The sequence below is a fragment of the Apodemus sylvaticus genome, chromosome 12, assembly GCF_947179515.1.
Source record: "Apodemus sylvaticus chromosome 12, mApoSyl1.1, whole genome shotgun sequence".
NCBI classification, from domain to species: domain Eukaryota; kingdom Metazoa; phylum Chordata; class Mammalia; order Rodentia; family Muridae; genus Apodemus; species Apodemus sylvaticus.
The window spans coordinates 89,208,126-89,220,653 of NC_067483.1; the positions used below are offsets into that span (position 1 = coordinate 89,208,126).

The 12,528-nt window shown below is 42.4% G+C and overlaps 1 protein-coding gene across 1 annotated transcript in view; it reads left to right on the forward strand.

Moving 5' to 3' along the window:
* The window catches only part of Dnah14 (dynein axonemal heavy chain 14), a 208,245-nt gene that overhangs the window by 40,393 nt on the left and 155,324 nt on the right, over positions 1 to 12,528 (forward strand). Inside the window, exons 20-26 of the mRNA XM_052201306.1 lie at positions 1,160 to 1,405; positions 3,254 to 3,375; positions 6,457 to 6,628; positions 8,344 to 8,448; positions 8,537 to 8,655; positions 9,502 to 9,576; positions 10,725 to 10,812. Of these exons, the coding sequence (XP_052057266.1) occupies positions 1,160 to 1,405; positions 3,254 to 3,375; positions 6,457 to 6,628; positions 8,344 to 8,448; positions 8,537 to 8,655; positions 9,502 to 9,576; positions 10,725 to 10,812 (927 nt within the window). The remainder of the gene's footprint in view (positions 1 to 1,159; positions 1,406 to 3,253; positions 3,376 to 6,456; positions 6,629 to 8,343; positions 8,449 to 8,536; positions 8,656 to 9,501; positions 9,577 to 10,724; positions 10,813 to 12,528) is intronic.

Below are 12,528 nucleotides of genomic sequence, written 5' to 3' on the forward strand. Positions count from 1 at the left end.
AAATTAGAAGAGAAGAAGAACTGTCCTGCCATAGCTGATCATTTGCACTTTTGAGACTTCGTGCTCCAAGGTAGCAAGAGATAATTCGTTAAAGGAGGTGGCATCCTTCTGACACTGCCGCAGTGTCACTGAAGACCCACCTCTTTGTCCGTTAAGCCTTGATCATAAAGACTTGACGGAACAGGATTCACATGGCTCAAGTGTTGTCTTACACATGTCTGTGTCTGGATTTTATTATTAGCTATCTCAAGTATATTGGGCAAGAAAGGTTATCTTTAGCATCGAACTTTTAGATAGTGCTGTGGCTTTTTAGTCTGTGTTAGCTGAATAGTAGATGTTCAGACGCAAGCTTCTGTCTCGGTGCTGTTGAATTCACAAGCACTCCCAGCCAGTCCCAGCCCTGGGTGCCAGTCTTTGGTAACGTCACAGATGGTGAGTGTTAGTCATTTTTTGGTTCCTAGTCCTCACTGTGATCATTAGCAAAACACAGAGATTAAACCTCTTCCTCAGCCCTGTAGAGATTGTATATAGGAGTAGTGGCAGATTCAGCTTTCTAACGAAAGATAAAAACAGTGATCCCAAACAGTTCATTCTAAAGGTAGAGACTGAAATGTTGTCTGCGTCCCTTCCAGTCCAGTGAGTGAATCTAACAATTTTCTATCAAGAGCTTAAGAGAACTTGAAGTCAGTATAAATGGGAGGAAGGCCTCTCTATTTCACTAATGCATTGAAAAAATAAAGCAGAACAAAACACCCTTAATCCCAGGGAGATCTAGCAAAGCAAAGGAAACTATAGAAATCTGAGTCCTTCAGGTTGCTCTCTTGGGTCAATACTCTAATGCTGTAAGACACATTGTAGAAATAAAAAACTCATTTCAAAGTAGCGAAGACACAGGTATTGGTGCAGAGGAAAGGAAGGTGAAGGAAACGGCATTGTCTGCACATACGTGAGGCTCACACAAACTCTTCACCTTGCCTGGGCCAGAGGAAAAGGACACTCGGGTTGAGCATGAAGCACGACAGGAAGTGGCTGGGGTGGCCCCACAGAGTTCTGTCACCACACGGACCCGGGAGTTAGGGTCACCAGCATCAGATCTTCGGTTCCTCGAACCTTTCAAGAGATGGGCTCCTTTGGATAGTGAGTAATTTCTTCATTTCAGATGTTTTCATACGAAAAGAAAATAAATGAAATATCAATCTCAGCAACTAACGAAGCTGCTCTTGAAAAAATGCTGTATAAGATCATCGAGTTCTGGAACACTTCTCCCCTGCACCTGGTCCCTCATCTCACGGAGGGCCGCTCCGTCCTCATCATCTCCTCCACTGACGACTTGCTAGCCCAGCTGGAAGACTCGCAGGCTATCCTTGCCACAATCAAAGGCTCTTCCTATCTCAGGCCAATTAAGGTATCTGCTGTGGGCAAAGCTCTGGGAGTGTTTCCACGTTCCTCAGTCCGTCAGTTCAACTTTGCTTTCTGTAAACTGCTATTTGATTCTCAATTATATGAATCTTTAATGTGTTTACAGAGAAGATAGAATATTTAATAGTGTGGACACTAAAAATGATTTTATAGAAGTACTTATTACTTATGAGGAAACATCAAATTTTAATTTGGATGGGCAAAGATAAATGGCATTTACAAAGATAAATGTAGATAAGATTAAAAAATACTCCCACAAAATATGCCTTTTATCAGTTTCATGTAACTCATAGCTGGTAGCCCTGCATCTAATAACTTATATAAAATTAATTTTTTTTTTTTTTGGTTTTTGGATTGGGTTTTTTTCGAGACAGAGTTTCTCTGTGTAACCCGGGCCGTCCTGGAACTCACTCTGTAGACCAGGCTGGCCTCAAACTCAGAAATCCACCTGCCTCTGCCTCCCAGAGTGCTGGAATTACAGGCGTGCACCACCACCTCCCGGCTAAAATTAATTTTTAAACTTAATAAACTTAGATGTGTACTGATAGACTATTCAATAAAAAATTAACATAACTGGTATATGGATATGTACCTCTATATGAATAGATTAGAGAGAGTCATAGAAAGGTATGTGCTCAACAAATCGAATTCATATTATTTGTACATAGGTAAACATTTAAGGAAAAGTGTCATTTAGATGGACCTTAAATAAAACAATGAATTACAATAAGAGAATGGATTATAGTGTCAACATAAAATAAAGACCATACTCAACAGAAAAAAGGTTCACCTAAAATGAGATATAAGAAATATATATTTTTTTTACTTTAGAAATTGGCAGCAAGAACACAGCTATGTATTTGACCTGGTTGCAGTTAGGTAAAGCCTGTGAGAATGCATGGTGCACTAAATGCCTTTATTAAAATAAAAACTAATTGAAAGTTGTAAATTAGGTCTTTAATTCTGGCACTTGCAGAAGCAGTGGTATCTCTGTGAGTTGAAAACCAGCCATGTCAACAAAGCTTGTTCCAGGACATTAAGGGCTACATAATAAGACCCTGTCTTTAAAAGCAGTCAATCAATCAATCAATCAATCAATCAATTAATGTCATTTATATTACATTTTATCAGTTATACTTTTATACAATGTGGAAGCAAGTACAAAATAACATAAAATGCTGGTAAATGCCAAAAGACCAATAAATGAGTTAAAAGTAAGTCTTTCTGAGGGATCAGTGGGGATGAGCTAATCTATATGTTTGTAAATAAGCAATGTATTTATTATCAATTTTAACCAGTTTCTCACTATTTTTAAAAATGTAATAGTTAGAAAAAAAAGATCTAGACTATGGAATTTTCCAAATAAAGACTGCTAGGCAGGATAGTGGTGCACACCTTTAATCCCAGTCCTCTGAAGCAGAGGTGGGCAGACTCTGAGAGATATTATGTGCATGGGTATACATGTACAGACAGACTAAACGTAGGGGTTGGAACAGCGTGTCTACCAAACACCTAGTTACTGCTCCATGACAGGACTTGTTCAGTGGCCTAATCTGCTAATTTTATAATCCATGTATGTTACATACATTAATTTTGTCTATAAGTACAAGTCTTACAAAAAGATTTGTCTATCATTTAACCTAGGAGAAAACTGGATGAACAGGACATCTGAAAACTGAGCAGAGCCGGCTTTGGTCCTCATTTATCTGATTCCTTATCAGGAGTTTTGTGTCAATGATTACTGATTGCCTCACCTCAATTTCTGCTATGTGATTGTTATAGAGTAATTTCATGTATTTTAATTGTTACATGTATATTTTTCCCTCTTTTGTAGCATCTTGTGAATGAATGGAATCAAAACTTAACCCTCTTCTCTCAGACCATTGACGAATGGATGACCTGTCAAAGAAATTGGCTTTCTCTTGAACCAGTCTTTCAATCTTTAGAAATACAAAAGTAAGGACAAAATATACAATGTAAAAAAAAAATACATGGGGAATTTAACTCCTCTAATCTTCTAGAAATTATTCTCTTGAATGAATGAACATCATTCATTTGAATGTTTGAATCATTGAATTCAAACATCATTGACGTTTGAATGTGAAACATCCCCTATAGGTCATGTGTTTGAATATTTGATCTTAAGCCATTTGTGTTATGTAGGAAGACTGGGGAACCTTTAGGGGATATGGAGCTTTGCAGAAGGAAATGGATCGTTGAGTGCGAGCACTGAGGTTTCACAGCCTGTGGAGCATCCTGTTTGTTCTTGGCTTCCTGACTGTGGCTACGATGTGAGCATCTGGCATCCTGATCCAGCTGCCAGGTCTTCCCATCCTGGTGGAAAATACAACATACCAACACATGCCCACACATACACACACAAACTGTAGGCCAAAGTAAATCCTTCCTTCCCTAAGTGGCTTTAGTCACACATTTTGTCCCAGCAATAGGAAAGTGGCCAGAGCACCCGCAGGAATGGCTCCATTAGGCCATCGTGATGATTTTCTAATTCACAGATCACTACAAGAATCATCTTATACTTGAAAACTTAATTCCCTTAATTGCTAATATAAAACTAAAAAGAAAAACCTGAGATGCATCAGAGCATTACAGTTCTGAAGCCATAATAGTATGTGTCTCTTTAGTTCTGGAGGATGAGTGTGGTTTGGATGTGAATAAGAAGCATGCTTTTCAGTGGCACTCATACATGAGAATAGCTCACTTTGCACCAGAGAGAATAAAGGGACTTAGCATCCCGTTTTCCCCCTTGATTTCACAGCACTCAGGTTCATTGGCTTCTAGCTTCTTACGGTGTTTAGAGAACTCAGACAGAGACAAATGAGCTCTCGAGGCAGAATGTAAAGGCTGATAGTAAATCCTAGACACCATTCTGGAGTGAGTAGGGACGGCATATGCAGTTGTAATGCCTGTTGGGTTGTAGAAAACCATGACCATTAGGTTAATTACTCTGAGCCTCATTTTAGGAACAAAGGTGAACTATCAGAGGTTACAGGTGAGAACTGTTTAAGCGGAAGTATAGCTTTATAATGAATAAGACTTTTGTTACACATGCATAGTTCTTATTGTAAGGTTGCTTGGTACTCATCGTTAAGTCACCATTGCAGCTCGGAACTGCCCTGTTCTGTTGCTCTGAAACCCCTCAAGGGTAAACCCACACACCTAAGGAATCTACCCTTTATGGTTACCATAGCTTTAACCTTTAAATTCAGACTTTAAAATTACTTCTTATTAAAGATGTCTTTTATCAATAAAGAAACCAGATGATTGTTCATTTGCCAAATTTTCTAACACAGGAAAGGAATCTTTAGTTAGGAGACGTTGAGGTGTCTTAACAGTATCTATAAGAAAAGAAAGAATGGAATCAGTAATAAACCCATAACAAATGAAGGACGAGGCCCAATACCAATGGAAGAGAATCAGAGATTCATCAAAGAGCATAGTTCCAAAAAGAATCAGTGAGAGTCACGAATCCTTGAAGGGCAGCATTAGAGCCTTCCAGAGAAACGGGAAGGGTCCCTGGGCATGGGGGGTTCAAGAATCTTCCATGCTCTCTGCTGAGTTACAGAAACAATTAACACCATCACCCAAAATAAAGAGTAGGATAATGACAGAAGGTTCTCTGGAGAGTTTAGCATATCCAGCCTTGAAGTACAGAGATAGCAATTCTGAAGACAAAAATACCAAGTTAGACAGTAGTGACAGATGTTTCCAAACTGGGGCTTTCTACAAGGATCTTCAATCCATATATCAGTTAGCAGCACCCCCCCCCCAAAAAAAAGCCCCTGAAGCATACCACTTATAATTGGAGATTGAAAATTGGTTCTGTGAGATGAGCTGGAGAGAGAGCCAGGGAGTGGTGCAGTAAGTTCCTGCCGAGGGGAAAGCCTCAGAGGTGTATTCCATAGATATCGACCGTTCCCGAGGGCAGCCAAGAGGCAAAGAGGATGCGAGGTGATCGTAGCCGAATGGAGGACTTTGCCTGTGACTTCTCTGCCTCAATTTCCAAGCCAAGGAGAACTTGAATCAGGTTGGGGCTAACTGGATGGGAAGTCCAAGTGAGCAGAGAGAATAAAAGACAATACATCTCTGGAAAATATACCCTCATTCAACTCAACAGCAGCGGGAATAGACTCAGATGTTAGTGGTTTGTGCCATGGATGGGTTTTGATTCTTTTAGCCAATGGGTAAAATGATGATTATTCCATAAAGGAAAACTTCTATAAGGTGGGTGGCATTTGGCTTCATTTCTTTAGCATCTAAGATTGGGTTACCATCTACAGAGCTTGGATTTTGCTATATACCCTGGGATATATAGTCCTGCTTTTAGGCTGCGCGTCTCCTCTGCCTTCTCATCACAGTGATGAGATGTGCCGATGCCAGGGCTTCCCCAGTTTTCCCAGGCTTCCACTGCAGCTCCCATTATGTGTTAGCTTTCAACTGTGACACAATTCCCGATATAATCAGTGTGCACATAAGAGAAGTGTGTTTTGGCTGCAGCTTGGAAAGCTCCAACTCACCTTTGCTTGACTGGTTGCTTTGGACATGTGGCAGGGTCATATATGTCAGCAGGAGCAGGTGACAGGGGCCTTTTTCCTCAGGCCACTACGTCTAGGAACAGAGATGTTAGGGAGGGGCTGGAGTTTCCATATCTACTGCAGGTCATGCCCCAGTGGTTTAAGTCCATCCTAGTAGGCCCATCTCCTAAATGTCTACCTCTTCCCTTCGTCTCAGGGGCCAGGGACACACTGGCTTTCTGGAGGTGTTCAAGATCCAGACTGTAGATTCTCTAAGGCACAGACAACTTTTATTTAATTTATATAGAATCTTTATATATCTACTTTCTGTTAAGTTAAATTTTAATAAATGATAATTGTATGTTTAATCTATCCTGGTATTTTTTTCTTGGAATATATGCTGCTTATACAAAATACAAATAAATGCCCAATCAAGTCAAGTATCAACAATATTATAGATATTAATTATAACAGTTATTCACATTTCATTTTATTTTTAAAGACAGCTGGCAGCAGAAACAAAACTTTTCTCCCAGGTGCTTCTCACATGGAAAGAAATAATGTCACGGGTACTGAACAAACTAAATGCCCTACATATAACCATCACCACAGGAATCCTTGGCATTCTGAAAAGTTGCAATGGCCATCTTGAAAGCATAAAGAAAAGTCTTGAGGTAAACTATGGCATCCAAGGGCAGCAGTACTCTGATAACTACAGAAACTTCCCTCTCTGCTGTCCCAGTCGGCAGCTGTTCTAACTCTTGAGGCCTTTTTTTTTTTTTTTTTTTTTGGCTTAATGGAAGTGCTATCAAAAGAAAAGAAAAATGGGCAGATTAATCAAATAACCCTCAAGCAAAAGACGGAGCCTTTACATATACCCACATTTCCCTTCAGTTTAAGCAAGCATTATGCTGAACGAGGTGGTGCAGTTGAAGCGCCAGAGCTGGCACAGAGGGAGAACTTAATACTTAGCGAAGGGCAATGGTGTTATTCGCCCTACCATTATTAAGCTGGTAAGTGCAGCTGGAGTAGATGCCAGGAGATTTGTGAGTTGGCCAGAAAGGCATCCCTTGTCCATGATTTTCCCTCTTGGGTTTTCCATCACTCATGGTCAATTCTGACTTAAAGATATTAAATAGAAAATTCTAGAAATGATCTATAAGTCTTAAATTAGGATCTGTCTAGGAAGTGATGAAATCTCTCCCCATCCTGTTCAGGATGTGACTCTGTGGGGGGACACCCCCCACCCCACCCCCGCCTTTACAGAGTAAACAGCTCACTGCTCCCGCCTTGCATGTCAGCTGCCACAGTCTCCCAGAAAGATGAAAGGCTCACAGCTCCCCAAGGTCTCAGGCTCACAGAAGGGTCTTTTCTACAGACAAGTGTGGCTTCTGTGTGCGGGTCATGGTGGAGAATTGTTTCAGCTAGAGAGCAAGTGACTGTGTATCAAACAGCCCAGAAGCATCATGGGTAAAGAAAGGCAAGCTGGGACTTCGGAGGTTTCAAGATTAAGGAGCGCAGGATACAGAGTAAAGGAAAATACAAGGTCACTTAGGGACGGAGCAAAAGTGAAATCACCGAAGTCAGACTTGGGCTTGGGAAGTACCCCATAAAGACCGACCTGCTCCCAAAAGAGTCGGTTTGGGACCAAATGGCAGCGAGAGAGGAAACCTTGGGGTTTATAAATGGTCTTTTCCGAACTTCTATGACGGCAGGGTAGGTGGGCAACAGCGAGGAGATAGCCGGAGAGGGTGTCCTGTGTCCTTAGAGTGAGAGAGATGCCACTGGGAGCAGAGGACTTCTCTAAGAGAGACTGAAAAAGGATGGGGGAGGGTGAAGAAAGGGACGTCTTAGGCCAGCCTGTGATGGCAGCCCTGCCTGTCACTGTAACAAAAGATGAGACTGAAAAGGTGAGCTGTGGACAGGGATAAGAGATGTGGTGAACCGGGTGGAGGAGAATTTGAGATAGTATGGAATGACGTGTTCTCTGTGGGGGTGCCTTCTCATGCAGGGAACAGATAAGGGAAAAAAGCGGCAAGCGTGGGAGGGAGTCCCGGTGGGCGATCCCTGTTCCCTGCCAGGGTTCCGGAGTCCCGGTGATCTCCGTGCCCTGCCGGGTGCTGGTGCATGTGTGGCACACATGTGTGGTGTTCGTGTGGCACACATGTGGCGCAGCAGAGCTCTGGCCTGGTCGTTCCTTTGCTGTGAAGTCACTTCTGTGCTCATTTCCCTTTATTTCACTTTTTCCTTACTAGAAAGTATTTTACCTTTCACGGAGCATGGCTTAAAACTTTGGCCGGAACTAGTGGGCACACTGTACCTTTAATTCTGTGATTCCTAAGATGGTTGAACACATGTTTTTAGCTGTCTTTCTTTTGGCTTTGGATAGGAATACCTTGAAGTTAAAAGAATGAGTTTCCCGAGATTTTACTTCCTCAGCAATGATGAACTTCTTGATATTCTAGCTAACAGCAAAAATCCCGAATCCGTGCAGGTAACAGCATTGTCCTCTCCCGGGCGGCGTTATCTCCGCACTCTGTCAGGGCATACTGTGTGACTAACGCGTGTGTTCTGCTTTGCAGCCTCATCTTGTGAAATGTTTTGAAAACGTAAGACACGTGCTACTGTGGAAACAGGGCGTCGGCCCTCCCTCCGTGAAGATGCTTATCTCTGCCGAAGGGGAAGGCCTGGTGATGCCCAAGTATGAGGACCACGCGGCGACCCAACGCTTAGGCTGCAGGGCCTCTGTCCCAACCTCCCTGCTTTCAAATCTCAACATTCCATGTTCCGTACAAATTGGCAAAGCGACCTGTTTCTTCAAAGATAATGTTCTCATGTGAACATAGCTTCTCCCACTCCCTGCCACACCACGGGGGGGGGGGGGGGGAGGAAGGGGCAGGGGAAGCGTATGGGGTTGGGGGGGGGCTCTCGGCTCACTTCCACTTTAATGTAAAAGTTGAAACAAAAGGAAGCTCCTCACCAACCTTTGTTCCCTGTGAGGCTGATGTCTCAGATAGAGTGGGCGTCATGTCTGCTCTCTGGAAGACATTGGCGTTGTTCTGACCTGGGTTTCACTGTGGTGGGTTCCTAGGCGAATGCAGCAAGCCCAGGCCTTCTGTCACACTGACCCTGTTTAGTGGCCTCAGAAGGGTCCCTCACACAAGCTTTAGTTATTGAGAAAAACAACACTGTGCCCAGGCCTCCTTACCCAACAAAGTCCCAGCCCAAATTAGGTATGTAAAATAATCATGAGAAAAAAAAAACCCAAAATACAAAATACCTTATAATACAATTCATCTCTCATGCATTCATTTCTATGTAGAAATTTTATGCTGATTTTTGACAGAATTCCCTAAAGTTATGTATTTGTCTGCATGGTTTTCCAAGCAAAAAATCAATAAAAACCAGAAGGCCCAGTATTGTAATTCTTAGCCCCATAAGTAATATATATATATATGGAAAGCTTAATTTACAAGTTTCTCAAATAAATGAAATATTAAATATCTAAAATATTATAGTAATTTTATAACTTTTTAACAAATTATAGGAAAATCCGTGTAAGAGCTGCTGTGGAACAATGGATGGTAAATGTAGAAAAAAGCATGTTCGATGTGCTGAAAAAGTAAGTACGGTGTTTAAATCCTGAAAAGTATATATACATGTATAGTGTACGCGCATGTGTGTGTAAGTATGTAAAACTTGCATAGCTACCAATATAAGTGAAATATTGAGAGAAACACACAGAGTGGATTTTCATAGAGCATGATGTATGGGTGATGGAGAGACTGACTGTTTCTGAAGCACAGTTACCCCATGAAGACTGCTCTGTTCAGGTGTGCGTGGGCGCTCGTGGGCACCAATGCCAGGCAATACCTGAACTCAAGCCAACGCCAGCCTGCTTGCAGAAGGCCTCAGGCTCACTCCTCTGTCTTTCTGTGGCACATTTATGCGTTGAGGCTGTTGACTCAGTTTAGACCTGGAGGTGAGAGGCGTCTGCCCTGAAGACAGACTGGGCCCTGTACACAGTAGGCGACTGCTGGCAGGCTGGCGGCCCTCGCTGACGGCCCTCGCTGGCGGCCCTCCCTTAGTGTTTTCAGGAGCCTCCTTTCTGTACAGTGCTCTGTCATCGCCATCCGAGTGCAGGGAAGAAAGTAGCCTAGAGCATACGCTTTTAAAGCGGATTGGACAAGAACGGTTATGTCACATCTTTAATTTTTTATTGCAAGCTTCTTTAACACAATATGTCTTGATCCTGTTCTTCCCTCCCTGCCTCTCTCAGCTCTCCTCCACCTCCCTCCCTCCCAAGTTCTTTTTCCTTTCTCTTTATGGAAAAGCTACTTTAAGTTTTCATGTTTACTAATTTTCTGAGAACCAGCCCAAGGTTTCTAGAGCACAGCCGATTGTTAGCATTCGCATGACATCATTGTGAATGCATTGGCTTTCCCTTGCGGAGCTCGGCTCCTGCCCTGGGGAGAGAGGCGAGCCAGAAAGACACCGGCTGTAAAAATTATTTGTGAGCATAGCATTTTCAGCTTCTTACCCCCTTGATAATATTGTAGTCCAAAGCTAATGCATGTCTCCTCTTAAGCTTATATATATTTCTGCTAACCCGGGAGGAGGGTCTACTGACAGGAAAAGACCAGCTTAAAGAATATGTATTATTTATAAACACGTGTTCAGATGAAAACACCAATGGTGTTAAGGCTTCATCATTAAACGGCATCATCACCGAGCCTGCATGGGTAATGTAAATGTATTTTTGGCTTATAGATTTATAACTCAAGGTATCGAAGACTGGAAGTACCATACTTTTTCCGACTGGGTCATGTCACATCCAGGGCAAGTGGTCCTCACTGTGGTGAGTTCATGTCACCTTGACTCACGAAGAGAAGATTTATTGTGTAATTGCAGTGCTAAGAAAGAAAGAATATGGAAAATGAGTTCTTTGAAGGGTACTAATACATCCTGGTTATTTTGAAATATATTTTTAAAAGATGGATATATTTATAGATACACACGTGATATCATAAATACAGTAAAATTTTTACAGAAGATTGCTGGTATTCTTTCTAGAATTCCTTCAACTTTTTAGAGTTTAAGAAATCTTCAGGCTGGACGGTGGTGGTGCACGCCTGTAAGCCCAGCACTTGGGAGGCAGAGGCAGGCTGATTTCTGAGTTTGAGGCCAGCCTGGTCTACAGAGTAAGTTCCAGAACAGCCAGGGCTACACAGAGAAACCCTGTCTCGAAAAACAAAAAATCTTCAGATTATAATAGGAAATTAAGATGATCCATAAATTATTTTCTTAAAGGTTATCGATCACATTACATTATAACACTTTTTTTTATTGTTGCCCGGTTAAAAGTTATTCCAGACTTGGTGGCTTAAAACTATTAAATTTGTTATCTTAAAGTCACAAGTGTTAGGCTCCCTGCTGATACCAAGGCATCAGCAGGAGTCTATGGAGGCTCTTAGAGGTTAAAATCTAACTTCTGGCCTCCAGCAGTTCCTGGAGAGAAGGTCACCAGCCTGGCTCAGCTCGCTGGCTCTTCTGTCTTCAGAGCTGGAATCCCTCCATCTCAAGTTTCTTAACTTCCTGTCTCTCTTGCCCGCCGTCTTTACAGGTGCTAGGTTTAGGACATGAATAGACTTTCATTCTATTGTTCTGCACACTTGTTAGAGTGGATGTGATTGCTTTTCTTGAGGTTAAAAGAAAGGAAGGCTGCAGCCAGCGAGGGCTCAGGAGTTGAAAGCGCTCCCTGCCTTGCAGAGAACCCAGGTTCAGCTCCCCGCACCCACAGTAGCTGACTGCCTTCTGTGACTGCAGTTCCATAAGACGCCTCTCATGATGGCTCCTGCATACATATGGTGCGCATATGCACTGCCAGGCACGTGGGGTATGCACATAAACAAGAGGAGGAGATTTAGAAAAGTGCAATACAAAGTTTTTCTTAGAACAACTGACAAAGAAATTGTTGAACCCTCCCTCATCTCTATCAATAAATGTGTCACCATTCTAAAGTTGGTGGGTCCTTGGGAAATGGAGCCAATGAATGAGGTGGACTACAGTCTCTCCCAGCTCCTTCTGTCCACTACATCTGGGCGGAGCCTGAGAACACATTCCAAGGACGATTGAGACTGTTTTGGAAGAAGCTGAGGTCATGAGATTCTTGTCCCGTTTTCTTGACGTGTTCTCACAAGCACTTGGAATTCCCCTCACACAACGATATTCCTGGACCATATTTCAACCAAAGTGTATCAGTAGAACTTTTTTTAAAAAGTATGGTCCACAGAATTCCCTCCTTCAACACAGACCTCACTTGAGGGCACCGTCATCTCATGCATGTGCAATGGCACTCCTGACTGTGTCGTCATTCTGCCTACAGGCTTCCCAAGCCTCAGTCTCTAGCCACTCATAATCTGTTGATTGTGAGCCTGCCACATGTCATTAGAGTTGGCTGCCAAATACTGTTCCCCAAGGAAGAGCACAGCAATTGGCTGTTCAAATGGTCAGCCCTGAAAATACACAAGTAATAGTATAGAGATTGAACAGATTTTGTTTATGCATATGTATA